This window comes from Nothoprocta perdicaria, unplaced genomic scaffold (genome assembly GCF_003342845.1).
Source record: "Nothoprocta perdicaria isolate Ctin4 unplaced genomic scaffold, notPer1 scaffold_136, whole genome shotgun sequence".
In the NCBI taxonomy this organism is placed as follows: domain Eukaryota; kingdom Metazoa; phylum Chordata; class Aves; order Tinamiformes; family Tinamidae; genus Nothoprocta; species Nothoprocta perdicaria.
Genome location: NW_020454494.1, coordinates 1,744,769 through 1,759,976, shown reverse-complemented (window position 1 = coordinate 1,759,976; position 15,208 = coordinate 1,744,769). Strand labels below are relative to the sequence as shown.

General features: G+C 34.3%; 1 protein-coding gene across 1 annotated transcript in view; it reads left to right on the top strand.

Annotated features, from left to right (window-relative positions):
- The window catches only part of CSMD1 (CUB and Sushi multiple domains 1), a 471,181-nt gene that overhangs the window by 345,134 nt on the left and 110,839 nt on the right, over positions 1–15,208 (top strand). The window contains exons 31-35 of the mRNA XM_026033888.1: positions 2,384–2,479; positions 6,274–6,477; positions 7,582–7,706; positions 8,314–8,410; positions 12,948–13,052. Coding sequence (XP_025889673.1) covers positions 2,384–2,479; positions 6,274–6,477; positions 7,582–7,706; positions 8,314–8,410; positions 12,948–13,052 — 627 coding nt within the window. The remainder of the gene's footprint in view (positions 1–2,383; positions 2,480–6,273; positions 6,478–7,581; positions 7,707–8,313; positions 8,411–12,947; positions 13,053–15,208) is intronic.

Sequence of the window (15,208 nt, the reverse complement as noted above, 5' to 3'; positions counted from 1 at the left end):
GCCCCGCAGACAGGGACCTGGGTGTCATGGTGGACGACAAGTTGACCATGAGGCAGCAGTGTGCCCTGGTGGCCAAGAAGGCCAACGGGATCCTGGGGTGCATTAAGAAAAGCGTCTCCAGCAGGTCGAGGGAAGTGATCATCCCCCTCTACTCAGCCCTGGTGAGGCCACATCTGGAGTACTGCGTCCAGTTCTGGGYTCCCCAGTACAAGAGGGATGTGGAGCTGCTGGAGAGAGTCCAGCACAGGGCTACCAGGATGATCAGAGGCCTGGAACATCTGCCCTATGAGCAAAGGCTGAGAGAGCTGGGTCTGTTCAGCCTGGAGAAGAGGAGGCTGAGGGGGGACCTGATCAGCGTGTATAAATACCTCAAGGGAGGCAGTGAGGAGGAGGGGGGCAGCCTCTTTTCAGTGGTGGACAGTGATAGGACTAGAGGAAATGGCTTCAAACTGAAGCATCGGAAGTTCCACAGGAACTTAMGGAAGCATTTCTTCACTGTGAGGGTGACAAAGCACTGGAACAGGCTGCCCAGAGAGGTTGTGGAGTCTCCTTCTTTGGAGATCTTTAAAACCCGCTTGGATGCAGCCCTGTGCCACATGTTCTAGGTGACCCTGCGTGAGCAGGGGGGYTGGACTCGATGACCTCTGAGGTCCCTTCCAACCTTCGGCATTCTATGATTCTACGATCTCAAGTCAAGCACATAGAAATACATTTCTGAGCTGTACATGTGTCTTGCTGCTCACTCCAGTATAAAGTACAGCTTATATATAACATTTTTGCATTGTAAGGCTTTTCACTTTTCTTGATTCTGAGTTTGTAGCTTACTTTGCTTTGAACAATTGGAGAAATACTTCCTATTACAGGAATATAATATTATCTATTTGTTCTGTATAAAGTAATTTAGTATTTGAAAAAGTTAATTCTTGGGAAACCTTGCTATTTTTTTTTCACAATAAGAGAAAAAAGCCATGATTTTATTTTAAGAACTGTTTTAAAATCTGTTTCAGCATTACCATGTATTCAACAAGAAAATACAATTTAAAATTTTGAATTTTAAAATTTAAGAAATAGTTACTCTAAGCATCCAATTTTACTGCATCAAACATCAAAAAAGAATAGTGTCTGTGCTTTTACAGCACACTCTGTAAATACTTGAAAATTATAGAAAGTTGTGATTGCTATGTATTCCATGTTACCATTTTAGAATAGAATTTATGTAACAGATTCATGTCTCATTTATATTGGTGTATGCTAGTCTCATTGGTCCAATCACTGAAGTTACAATAAAATAAAATAAAATCTGAATGAAAGAGTTATCAATCCTATTTATATATTTATCATATATCTCTTAGATTACTACATTCTCATTCATTTCATGGGAGCTTCCTAGCATTTTTTTTTTATATAATCCAGTGAGAATGAAAACAGTTGTCAATACATAGTGTGGCGTCCTACAGTTTAATATCACAGCAGTCACAGTGTGCTGTTCATTACTGAGCTTGTATCACTGACTGAATAGATACCTCTAGATATAAATGAAATATATTAAATATCTTAATTATTCCCCAAGTTACCATATAAAACTTGAAATGTTATTAGATAATTTAAAATGTAATATAATTCTTGTGACTCTATTATGTATTTTCTGAAGCAGCAGTATAAAAAGAGTCAAAGACTTGTTCTCTCCCATTTAATTTAATTTTTAAATGATAAAGGTCACATGAGGAAACTCTATGGCACTTTCAGAATTCTAACTTAGCCAAAAATTCTTCTGATGATTCAAGCCCCATATGGTAATGGAGTCACCAACAAGCAGATGTTGCAGCTCTCATTCCATTACCTGTAATGAATATCAGAAAGTTTATGTTGTTGAATTAAGAAATATGTTTGGCTTGACTTTTTTTTTTTTTTTTTTTTAATTCCAATGGCAAATTTCATTTTGGCAAGTGTGATTTACAGTTTTGAAGTCTGTAGAGGAAAATATAAAACAGTATTACTTTCTTTTTATTGATATATTTGGTTAACAGATTCACAGATTCACAAAATATTTAAGGTTGGAAGGGACCTCTACAGATCATCTAGTCCAACCTTCCTGCTCAAGCCGACACACCTACAGCATGTGGCACAGGGTGGCATCCAGGCGGGTTTTGAAGACCTCCAGAGTAGGAGACTCCACAACCTCCCTGGGCAGCCTGTTCCACTGCTCTGTCACCCTAACAGTAAAGAAGTTGCTCCTCACCTGGAGACGGAACTTCTTATGCTTCAGCTTGTGGCCATAACAGTTTACTGTTAGTTGTTCTAGTTGTTAGCTGTAACTAGTATCAGTTGTACTGTTAGTTGTTAGTTTGTTTTTTTTCCATTTCTTTTCTGTTTTCATTTGTAGGAGAGACATTGCCTTTGGCTACATCTAATCAAATTCTTCTGCGATTCAGTGCGAGGAGCGGGGCATCAGCCAGGGGATTCCATTTTGTCTACCAAGGTAAATCTGCTTTTTTTGGTGGTAGGCACACTTCTGCCAGCCTTGAACAGCACATTCATTTTATGATACAGGTCTGAAAGTGTTTACTTAAAGATATAATCTTAACCTTTTGTAGTTGTCAGAGACCTCCGCTGGTCCAAAGATTGCAGAATGGCTTTGGAATTGTGTTGACTTCAGGTGAATCCTCTCTGGTTCCATGGACTTTAATGTCTAGGCTCTCTGTATAGTTTCTAATATTTTTTTTTTTTTCCATCTGAGGGCTGACCATGTCATCAAACTGTGGCTGTACATCATAGGACTGTGAAGACAAAGCAAAAAATGGCATTAAGACTTAAAACTTTTCTGTAACATTTATCATTAGGTTTCCCCATGTATCAACAGACTCACATATTTTTGTTAAACTACCCTTTATAAATTGCATATCTGTAGAATCACTTCTTGCTACCTCTGATTCCCCTGATGGTTTTTGCTCCGATTGGGCTTTGGCCTTCCTAGTTTCTTTTCTAAGTACCTGAGCAAAATAGTTACTTTTCTGCCCGCTTCCCTGACCTTWTTTCCATGTGTAGTATGTTCCTGGGTTTTTTTTTTTTTTTAATTCTCTGAGAAGTTCTCTGTTTGTCCCAGTGGGCTTTCTTCCTAAATTCCCAGTCTTCCTTCATAATGGGGTCATTTGTTCTTAGACTCTTAAAATTGCTTTAAAAAAATCAACCAACTGTCCTGATTGCCCTTCCCCATTCATGCATGTTTCCCAGGAGATTATATCTACCAACTTTGTGAATATATTGCTCATCTATTCATTGAATATATTGCTCAACTATTCATAAATATATATGTAAATATTAATGAGCACATTTTTTCTTTCTCTCCTTTTTTTTTTTTTTTTAATATTGTTGTTCTCTGACATTAGAGCACAGTCATGGCTTGACAGTTACTTGAGGGAAAGCACTGTCTTGTGTTAGGAATGCTTCCATAGTTACGAGTTGGCAAACGCTATTCAAACCTTTTCTGAGTAGTGTTTTAAAGCCTTCTTAATACTGTGTTTGCAGAAAAGTTTTATCATGATTTTGCCTTCTACTTTGATTATTGCTCAGGATGTCAATATCTGTCTTCTTTATACCTCAAAATCATCACTTACATTTAAATTTTATGATTCTTGCAGTTCATGATAAAAAGAAAGGGAAATGATAACCTACAAATTTATGGAAATAGAGAACAGCTTCCAGCATTTGAGTTCTTCCTATCATCCATTTGTGTGTGAATTACACCTTTCAATCTTAATTTATTTTTCTCTCATATACCTAGAATGTATAGTTATTTTCAACTGCATTACTTTTTTTTAACTGATACAAAGGCTCAGTTATATCAGTTGTATATACATGCATGCATACTTACATATCATGTGTATAGATAGAGATTTCAGAAGAATAACTCTCAGAAGATCTAAATATTTCAGATTTCAGATTCAGAAGATATACCCTGATATGCTTTATTTCAGTCAATTTTTGTGAACTACATATACTTTTTTAGGATAGTGAGAAAGATTCAGAGAAATAAGTAATATTTTCTGCAGTGTCACAAAATGAATCAAACAAGTCTTTGCTCTTTGTCTTGACTCTCATGAAACTATTTGACTACCCATTTTTGCATATGCTTTGAATTATGTCTTAGGACTTTCATTTAATACATATTTCTTTTACTTTAAAAGGTAATGGTACTTAATTAATAACATTTCATTTTGTATTCTTTTTCCTTATGAAATATGTGGCCACATTTGCAGTAATACCTGCTCACCATCTTTTTAAATACTCCAGGGAATAGCATCCACTCTCTTAATGAACACACCAATCTTGTCTGCAAAGTCAATCATTTTATTTATCACATTCTATTCCAGGTTGACCTTCTTCCCTATTCAGTTTTCCACTGGGCTGATTTCAATTTTGTTTCACAGCAGTATGAAACATTTACTAAAAGAGGGAGGATAATTACTGTAGAAAATAGAATGTCTCTAGGTTTGAGAAGTCTAGCTTGCCAACACTAAGCAAAAGCTAGAAGGAAGGCTAGAGGGGAAAAAAGCTGTAGATTGCATTATTTCACATTCAGGTTCAAGCAAGCAACAGATGAGGTTGGTAGCTTTTTATTGAGGTTTAATGGCTTTTGCAATGCCACTTTCTCAAAAGTTTATTTTTAGCTGCATATCTCATTTGAGACTTTATTTCTTTTTCTTCAGTGGCCACATTTCCTTATATCACATACAATGGGTAAAGAGTATATGTAATACCAGGCTGAATGAATATCCACCTTTTCAGAATATTAGGGTTAGATGTGCTGAGAAACTGTGTATGAACAATCACACTTAAGATTGGGAATATTTTTTTCAGGTTTACCTTATACTTGTTTTGCTTTTATGTCATTACCTGAGAGATGGCAGCACACTTTTTTTCTATAGCTTAGGCTGCAGCAAAACAGTCTTTTCCATAAAAAGGAAAGTAGTGCTTTGCTGTGACTTTTCTAGTACCTGTCAATATGATTTTTTTAATGAGTTCCTTTCTTTACTTTTTCTATCATGCAAATATATGAATTAGGTCAAATTAAATTTTAGAGAGAATTATTATGAAAGTTAACATACTAAGATGTTATTAGAGAGCAAAGACTGTCTTCTTTTCCATATGTATTCCCATGAGGTATTTTCTCCTGAGTTTACATGTCCTGTAATTTGCTGTCCTTAATGGCATCCTACATCCTTACACTCCATTTTAAAACTACTTTTTTTCTGGGAGTAATTTGTTTCAATGTTATCTCTGGCTTGCATTTTGCCATTTCTTAAGGCAGTTCATCTAAAAGCAGGAAAATATAAATTGCACCTCTTATCATTATAAATGATTTATGCATCCTCAGTGATTTATGCATTCTCTGTGTTATACACTGGAAGGATTAATAGATTATTAATACATCTTGTGGAAGAATTCTGCGCAAGGTGTCAATTTTAGCACGGCACTGAGTGTTTCCTGCTGGCAGTGGGATAATCTGATACAACATCTGCAATGGATTTTTGTGGCTGCCACGAATGTTTTGTTTACTGCTGTTTGGAAATAGAAGGAAGTGCATAAACAGGTTTAGAGGCATTACTAAACTCTCCCTGCATTTGCAAGGATGGCAGAGAGAGTTTGCTCGCAGTTAAGAGAACTTTCCTGAGGCAATGCTGTAAGAAAATAAGATGGTTTGATAGCCTTTGTTTGGAGATGCTGAAAATGATAGTTATGGGTTACAATTCCACGGATGCAAATAGCCATCTGTGGTTTTTGACAGTTTCAGGCTGTTCTTCAATCTGATTCTTACAAAGATTCCTCTGCACAGCTGTTAGAGGGATTCCCCAGCTGTGGACTCCAGAAAAAGTTAAGAGAATGAGAGTTAGGACTTTCTCCTGAAGTGTCCTCACTTACAAGGAAGTGGATACAAAAGATGAAAGGTAGTAGAAATGCCTCTCTGCCACCCAGCAAATGAAAGCAGGAGTGATGCTGAAATTTTCAATCAGGACAGGTCACCCAGGCTCTAGAGCTCACCCGTGTAGGGAGCTGCAGTGGTGACATGATTGGAAAGGGTCATGAGCTACCATGTGCCAGTCACAGCCAGCTCCTCTGGAGTTGCTGAGAACAACCTATCACCAGCTAAAGAACAAGTAAAATTAAACTCTGTCCTTTAAGGAATTTTGTCTATTTAGTGGTATGCTTGTTTTTTAACTGATGAGTATCATGTGGGTTCATGGCATATTTTTTGTTTTTCTTCTACTTATGCAGCTGTTCCACGCACAAGTGATACGCAGTGTAGCTCGGTCCCAGAGCCAAGGTATGGAAGAAGAATTGGCTCTGAGTTTTCAGCAGGTTCTGTTGTTCGATTTGAGTGTAGTCCTGGCTATCTGCTACAAGGATCCAAGGCTATCCGATGTCGATCTGTGCCGAATGCCTTAGCTCAGTGGAATGACACAGTACCAAGCTGTGTAGGTAAGCAATTGTGTTTGTCATACATGTCTTTGAATCAGAATTTAGGAATTATTTTTAAAAACTAGTATTTAACACATAAATTTGACCACCGTAGATTAATATTAGTCATGCTCAATTTAAAAGAGCAGTTTTCCATATCTAAAAGTAATTGAGTACCAGCTAATTGGTAGACAGTATAGTTTTGTGTATTATGACTTAGACTAAGAACAAGTGTGATGCACATTTTCCTGTAAATTTATTTATTTTCATGACTTGTCTGTGGCTTGCAATATGGGACAGAATTTATTTGTCTGTGTTTGTAGTAACTTTCTGTAACACAGAATGATGATTTGCTTTTTCAAGTAGAGGTGTAAAGCACAGTTAATAATGAAAGTATGGTTACATATAGTTTTGTCGCTAAGCATCCAACAGGATAATGTTTAGTAGTTTAGATTTACTTGTAAATGTTAAAAGGTTCTCTTTCCTCTGTCCGTAGATTTATTTCTAAAAATTTTGCTATTCATGAGAATTTACAATGTAGCTAGATTCTTCTAAGAATAAATGTAGGCAACCTGTTTTTCTGTGTATTTTGTTTTCTGTTTAGTTTTGTTCAGTTTTCTTGAACGTTGGAAAAAATGAGAATTCATATGGTAAATATATGTAATGCCCTACACTGTTTTACCAGTTTACCAGGTCTAATATGAGCACAATTTTAGAGTATGGATAAATTCCATGATTTTCATTGGTCATGATTGTGTTTAATATACCATCACAGCTGTCTGTTGGTACTCTCAAGTAGGACATGATCCTAGCCTATGCTGCTAGGGTGCTCTAGCATAGACTTAAAAGGAAATCTTGATAAATAATCAACTTCTGGGTTGATTATTTATACAGCTTGTATCTTATATTGGGTGTTGGTATTTTAGAACATGTAATTGCTTTCTGAAATTCAGATCATTGCAAAGAGGCAACTTAGGCTACATATACACACACATATACACACATGAAAAAAAAAAAGTTAATGTTTCAGGAGAGAGTTAGCTTACTAGTAAAAATTATTACTACTTTTATGTCCTCTAATTTGTTTCCAGTTTTATAATAGTTAATTGTAATACCTTTTTTTAGTGCCATGTAGTGGGAATTTTACTGAACGAAGAGGGACTATTCTGTCACCAGGTTACCCTGAACCTTATGGTAACAGCTTGAATTGTGTGTGGAAAATCATAGTGACTGAAGGATCAGGTATTCAGGCAAGTCTATATTCTGTTAAACATTGATTATTAAGTTTTTTGTTTGTTTGTTTTGTTTTTTTTTTTCCTCTAGCAATATGAGAAAAGAGTAGTCAGTTGGATGTTTTCCTATCTACTTGAAGCTTTTTTGTTTTGTTGAAACTCATGGTTTTGTTCATTGTTTGGCTTTATTTATTTATTTATTATCCTAGAGGACTTGAAGGAAGAATGGGTAGCAWGCAGCTTTCCTTTTTAACTTTTTAGAATATTAAAAGCAGATCCTTATCCTTCAAGCTGATATGCAAATGCCAACCTTTTCTATTGGTTAGGATTTTGATGGGGCACTTGAGAGGTCTACGACTTTCTTGATTATTTCTTCATTTGCACTTTGAGTAATTATTTATAATCATACAAATCTGTGCAAAAACATTCTTACTTGGTGTGAAATTCATAGTTTGTAAAAGTTTAGAGAATTTAAGAAGTGATTATTTTTCAGGTATTTTTGTTTTGATCTGCTTGTTTATATTTTCTTTCATACATATTTTTCTTTTATCTTGATGTTTTTGGAATATTTCAATATACATATGATTAGCTGGTTTTAAAAATTCTCAGTTGTCGTGTTTTACAGATCCAGGTCATCAGCTTTGCAACTGAGCATAACTGGGATTCCCTTGAAATATATGATGGTGGAGATATGACAGCACCACGTCTTGGGAGCTTTTCGGGTAAGGATATGCTTAGATTTATAAGGATATGCAGGACTACATCAAGGTCTATGTTACATGTTTTTTATATATATATATATATATATATATATATATACACACACACACACACACACACATTTATCCACAAAATATAGTTTCAAGTGCTATAAATGTGTCAACATAAATATCCAAAGAGATTTTTCAGATGCAAAAATGACACTGATATGTTTAACTTTCATTAGTGGAATTTGGGTGTTATGCTTTTTAAAAACCTCTCCCTTCTTTCGTCTTACCTACTCCTCCATTATAGAGAAAATACTGACATAAATTGATACTGGCATTCACAGAGCTTCCTTCTGTAACATCAGCTTAGCTTATCCTTGTTAGCTTCCCTTTCTCTGGGAGAAGATGAATCATTCAGTATTTATGCAAACTCACTGGCTCTCAGAGAACAAAAGAAACACTGCATTTGTAACACAGCAAATCATGCCATTAGGTGTCGCACATGTGAATTATATATACATGGTTTTATACCTTTTTTTGTAAAATGATGTTTATGGAAAGGACATATTCTATAAGCGAGGCCAAGAGAAACAGATGACTCGTGTAATATTAAGTGATGAATGAAATGCAGGACTCRTCTGTATTACAAGTCTGATCTGATTCTGATATAACTAAAGCTGTTTGTGGAATTTTTCTTTTCAAATGGCAAAAAACAGCAGCAAAGCATGGCACGTGATCAGTTTTTGGCAATTTAAATGTGAGAGATTTTTTTTGATGTGTTAAATAAAGAACCAATCAAATAGTTTATTTAACAACATTCCATTTAACAACACTTAGAGTTAAAATATTTTCTTATTGTGAGCTGAAAGTGTATCATTTTCCTTCCTAATTGTCTGGAAAGCTGAAAACAAGTATTTATTTTTTATATGAGAAATATTTCACTGGAGATAGATTAGCAGAACTTTGTAGGTTTCTTTTATATAATGATCATCGTACTTCATATGAMGAATACATTTGTTTGTAGAAAAAGCCTAGCAAAGAGTATTTAAACATGACAAGAAATCTGCTGTCCTCAAAACTGAACCTGAAATGTAAGACTGAAACATAAATCTGAGTTTCAGGTGTAATTTTATAAGTAAGAAAAGTTGCTAGATATCATTGCTTTCTCAGTAATAGAATCACAGATTCATTATGGTTGCAAAAGACCTTGAAGATCATCAAGTCCAGCCGTTAAACCCCTCAACCTGTTAAACCATTTCCCTAAGTACCTCATTGCTTGAACACTACCAGGGATGGTGATACCACTTCCCTGGGCAGCCTGTTCCAATGCTTCACCACTCTTTATGTGTAGAAATTCTTCCTGATGTCTAATCAGAGCTTTCCCTGGCACAACTTGAGGCCATTTCCTCTTCTTCTCTCTTATCTGTATTTGTTATGGAGGAGAGATCAACMCCCACTTCACTACAGCCTCCTTTCAGGTAGTTGTAGAGAGTGATAAGGTCATCCCAGAGTCTCCTTTTCTCCAGATTACATAACCCCAGCTCCCTTAGGTGCTCCAGCCAGTTAATCATTTTTGTTCCCTCCTTTGGACACACTCCAGCACCTCAATTTCCCTGTAGTGAGGGGCCCAAACCTGAACACAGTATTCAAGGTGCAACACAGGTTTCTTTGTTTTTCAGTAGGCATCCTGCTTTCAAGAAAGATGTCAGTTTATTTACAAATTTAGCATTATACTATAAATTTCATAAGTTTCTAAAACTTATGTAAAGTTTTGTAAAATTTACATATTTAAAATTTACATTTTGTAAAATTTACATTTGTAAAAATGTAAAACTTACTAAACTAAAAGTTTCAAAAGTTTCATACTCAGGTTATATTTACAGGTGTCTGATTTTCTACATTTATCTTTAAGAGTTGTAGTAGCATTTTTCCAGTTCTTCAGTCCAATATTGGAATGTTCCATACAAGCATCTTTTTTATCTCTTCTAAAGCCTGACTTTATAATAAGTTTACAAGTTTCCTAAATGAATTACTGATATAGCTTAAAGCACGTAACTTATCATAAAATGTTTAGCTAGGTATGGCTTATTCAACAGTAATTGCAGTTCCTACAGAATGCCTGCTTATTGAGTCAGAAACTGAAAAATACTTATAATTGTTAGGCATCCCAAGAATGTTTGTCAATACACTGTGTTGCCAGTGGCAGTATGGCATTGTGATCTACTGGACTGATGGCAGAAGTCATTCATTAATGTTCCAAAGTCAAGTCTGTAAGTCTGTTGTGGATTCCTTAATGAAGGTTGTAGACATAGAGCTGAAAAGATATTCTTGACAAACATMCTGGCGTTGCCACGAGAGTATTGGATGAAGGTCCTGATGATGCAAGTTTGAACCTAACTTGATATTCAGTTATACAGAGAAACAAGCAAAGTAAAAGAAATACTGCAATATTTAGAATTTCTCGTTCAGGACTGGTGCTTCATCTCACTATTGTATATATAAAATKTGAAAATCTGAAAATATATGACTGAATATAGCTACAGCTCCATTCAAATTTAGAAATGCAGCTAATACCCACATTAACATACAAAATGGAGCATACAAAAGCATACAAATGGAGCAATCATTAAAGCTGATATCTGCAGAATCTACTGTCATGATGACAGGGAAATTTAGGAAGAATTGAAGTATCAGTCTTAAAGGGAATGGTCTGTGCTCTGCGTCTGACACTAACACAAGAAATACCTAAAATTGCCATTAGTCTCTCTTTCTATCCTAGAAGTTTGTTAAATACCTAGACTTTTTTTTTTTTTTTTTTTTTTTTTTTCCCACATGAATAATGCACATTGTGTTCTGCTGTGGTTACTAAAACTTGAAAATCATAGTGAGCAAAATTTTCCGCCATAACAGAGATTGAGAGGTAAATTGAAAAGTGAAACCTTGCTATCCATCTGAAAGTTTTTTTCCCTGTAGATATCAGCTTAGATACTACTTAGATACTAAAATCTCCTACTATTTCTCTTCATTGATAATAAAGGGGGTACGGGCAACTAGGACACACTGACATGGCATCTGATCACAGTGCTGAAACTTATCTTCCCCTGCTCAATATGCTTGGTCACAGAAGAAATAGAGGTTGGCAGTTTGATGTTGTTGATGATACTTCTTTTAGCTATGCCTTTGAATGTGACACTTCTGAGAATGAAAAATCCTAGCCTCAGGTTTGCTCATGGTACAGTAGGGTATGTGTTAAATCTAAGTACATCCTACAAAGAAACAAGTGCATGCAGACAAAGTGTACAGAAGTGCCAGACAAGCAATTTTTTAAAAAATGAATAGGATATTCATTCTGATTCAAGATTCTTACTTGTACTGAGGCAGCACCTTAATCACCCTTAAGTATGCTCCAAATATTATATGGGTGCTGTGAAATTTCTTCTCTCCTAGAAGATGTTTTACTGTTTTTTTTCTTTTTTTTTTTTCCATTCAATTGTGAATATTGTACAACATGACAATTATGTGTTATCTCTAAATTTCCATAATTGGAGCTTCCATCTCAAGCAGTCAAACCTTATGTGAGGGACTACAGTGTTCTAAGTCTTTTTAGCTCCTCACCATATATATCAAAAATTTGTTTAATACCATTTGAGCTTAATAAGTTTTTATATTTTCCTAATTGGATTGTAGAACTGTGAAGATTTTTTTTCTGGTGATTCTTTTCATCATGCTCRTAATTGCTATATATAAAAAAAACAAATACCTCACTAGAAATGAGAACATTTGTTACACAACCACTATTGAAGTTTATAAGCCATTTGATACAGTCTTTCAGATCATACATAGAAAATGATGGACTTCTTAGCTGGAGTAGGTGTGCTAGCTTTAGACTGTAGAACATGAGTTACATAGTGAGTAGCTATGTAGCAACAATGAAAATACAGCATCATACCTAGCTAGCGATCAAAACATTTTCCATGGTTAGTGACAAGCTTGATGTGTAGCACATGCTAAAGTCAGTGATGCTACAATTTAGCTATTGTTATTTGAATTATCTAATTTTGGKKTTTTTTGTTTGTTTTTTGTTTTGTTTTGAAATGTATTGCACTGACATCTTCATTTCCTATTTCTGCATATTGCCAAAGTTAGAATATATGGTTGCAATGCTGTTAYAGGAAGAAGACATAAAAAGGATACAGAGAAGAAGTCTGGACTATTTCATTCTGTGCTGATGAGAAAGTAAAATGACAGTAGAGCTTGATTTCATAATCAAAGCCTTTATTAATGTATTTTTTTTCTTTTGAAGACAACAGGGTTTCATCTAAACATGATGATATCTATCTAGTTTGATTATATTTACTTAGCCACTTAGTAGCATGACTTGTAATCATTTTTTTTTCAAATTCAAGAGAAAGCACAGCAGACGATTTTAGATTTTCATGCACATAATAAGAAGAAAATGAGACTTTCAGATTCAGTTATATGTATAACCAATATATTGGTTATATGTATTCAAAATAAAACTTTGCATATGTATTCTCTTTTATTTTTCCAGGTACAACTGTGCCAGCATTATTGAATAGCACCTCCAATCAGCTTTATCTGCATTTTCATTCTGACATTAGTGTGGCAGCAGCTGGTTTTCACCTGGAATACAAAAGTAAGGCTGCTTTCTCTTTAAATCTTTCTCAGAAAAAAAAAAAAAAAAAAGAAAAAAAAAAAAGAAACGTGAATAGAAAAGAGAAACATCTTATTTTTTTTTCTTAATCTCCCTAACCAAGCTCCAATCATCATCACTCTGATACAAATAATACCTATTACACAGAAATTTTAAGCAAAAGGACATTTGAAATGAGTGAAAAACAAATTTCAAACTTAGAAATATAAACCAAATCAATCTGATAATTCAGAATAATATTTTAACAATGTTTAATTAAAAAATTAGGAGGTATTTGTCAGTTGGAAATGCATAGAAGCAGAAGAGAGAACCATTATTTTTCCCTGTTCTTTCATGCATATGCTTATTCCTTTCTTCCCATCAAATTCTTTCCTTCACCAAACTGCTGTAATGAGAACAAACAGCATAATAACCCCAGAGTTAAAAGAAAAGCTACAGTTCTCTTGGCAATTCASTGGTTTTATGAGCGGAAGAATTTAAGGTTAAAATTCTTCACGATATCATTTTTTCATATTTTTTTGCTTTATGAGAAACTTAGTCCAAAACTAAAGATATTCAAAGAAAACTTCAGTGGAAGACCTCACATGTTTAATTCAAGTCTCTCTCAAAAATTTTAATGCAATATAATAATAGCAAATTCAGCACATATTTGTATGGTATTCCTTTTAACTAGAAATTGTTACAAGAATATTCTGATTTTTTAAAGTAAACATACAAATGAGTTAATATTGTGATGAGCTAACACTGTCATGAAGGTCACAAAGTAAATTCTTCTCGATTTTCAAATATATAACATCTGTTTTCTTACAAAATGGAATTTAAGAATTTTCTTGAAAAGGGAGTTTTGTTATATATTATAGTATGTATTATATACATTAAYGTCTTCATGATTTAAAATATTAATRTTATTAAAYATCTTTTTAAGAAGTCAGTATGAATTCTCTAAATATTAGAGCTCTCTAAATATTAAAACATTATAAAATATTAATTCAATATGCATTTCAATATTTTCTTTCATATAAAAATATACCAAAGGATTAATTAACAAGTATTTACTCCTACAGTCAGCATTCTTTTAGTAACAAGTGAATCTATAATGAATGTAGAGACAAGTGTGTTTGGGCCTTGAATATCTGTAAGTATGAATATATCCAAACATAGCTCTTTCAAAAACCAACATTTTAAAAAGTCACCAGGTCTTATTAGCTCTAAAGTATATAAGACAATTAAGTGTTATTCATTTTGAAAGTCTTAGTTTTGCAGTTATACCAAAGCAATGTAATATGTTTGAGAACATAAACTAAATTTAAATTAGTATCTTCTTTTCTGAAGCTTCTTCCACATGTTTTCAAGTGCTGAAGGTTCTCAGGAGCTGAAATAATAGATTCACTGCTAAGAGGCCTAGAAAATAGTGGGTATCTTTTGTAGTAATTCTTCTCAAATAAATAAAAAGATATAAATCAGTCAGCATACCAGAGAAGAAACAGACTTTTAGAAGTAATRAATTATTTTTTGAGGGTAAAAATTAAGACATTTTGTRTAAGAATGGCTTTAAAGCTGATCTTCTGTACAGTAATCATCTCTTTTTCCCTGTGTTAAAACACATCTGAATCAAAAATGTTTCATTTTTGGTTAAGCAGATCCTAATCCTGTCACTAAATCTATGCAACTTTCTATGTCTTGACATTAATATAACCCCTTTTTCAATAGTCTGTTAAGGTAAATTCATTTTCTAGTTTCGATTCTGAAGAATTCAATCTGTGAAGGATCAGCTTGGATTTTGATATACATCATCATCAAAATAGAATAATTTACTCCAGCTTAGTGTTCATAGTATAGTAAAGAGCAGTATGATTGAGTTAGCTGCAAAGGAGTGGGAGGGATGAAGTCAAAAAGGAGATCCTGATGACTTTTGGTCAAGCTGTCAGAAAATTCTTGTATTGTTCAGTTTGCAGCTTTCCGAATGGACATTAATGGGCACGCACACTGTCAGATATGCCAGCAAAAWTTTTCTTTCAGCCGGCAATGGCAGTGATGTCTGGACAGAATGTGAGGTAATTGTAAGCATGTGTATAATTATAGAAGTGAGACATGTTTGTCTTATGCCAGAGTGGAGGCCAAGAAAGTATTTATCAGAC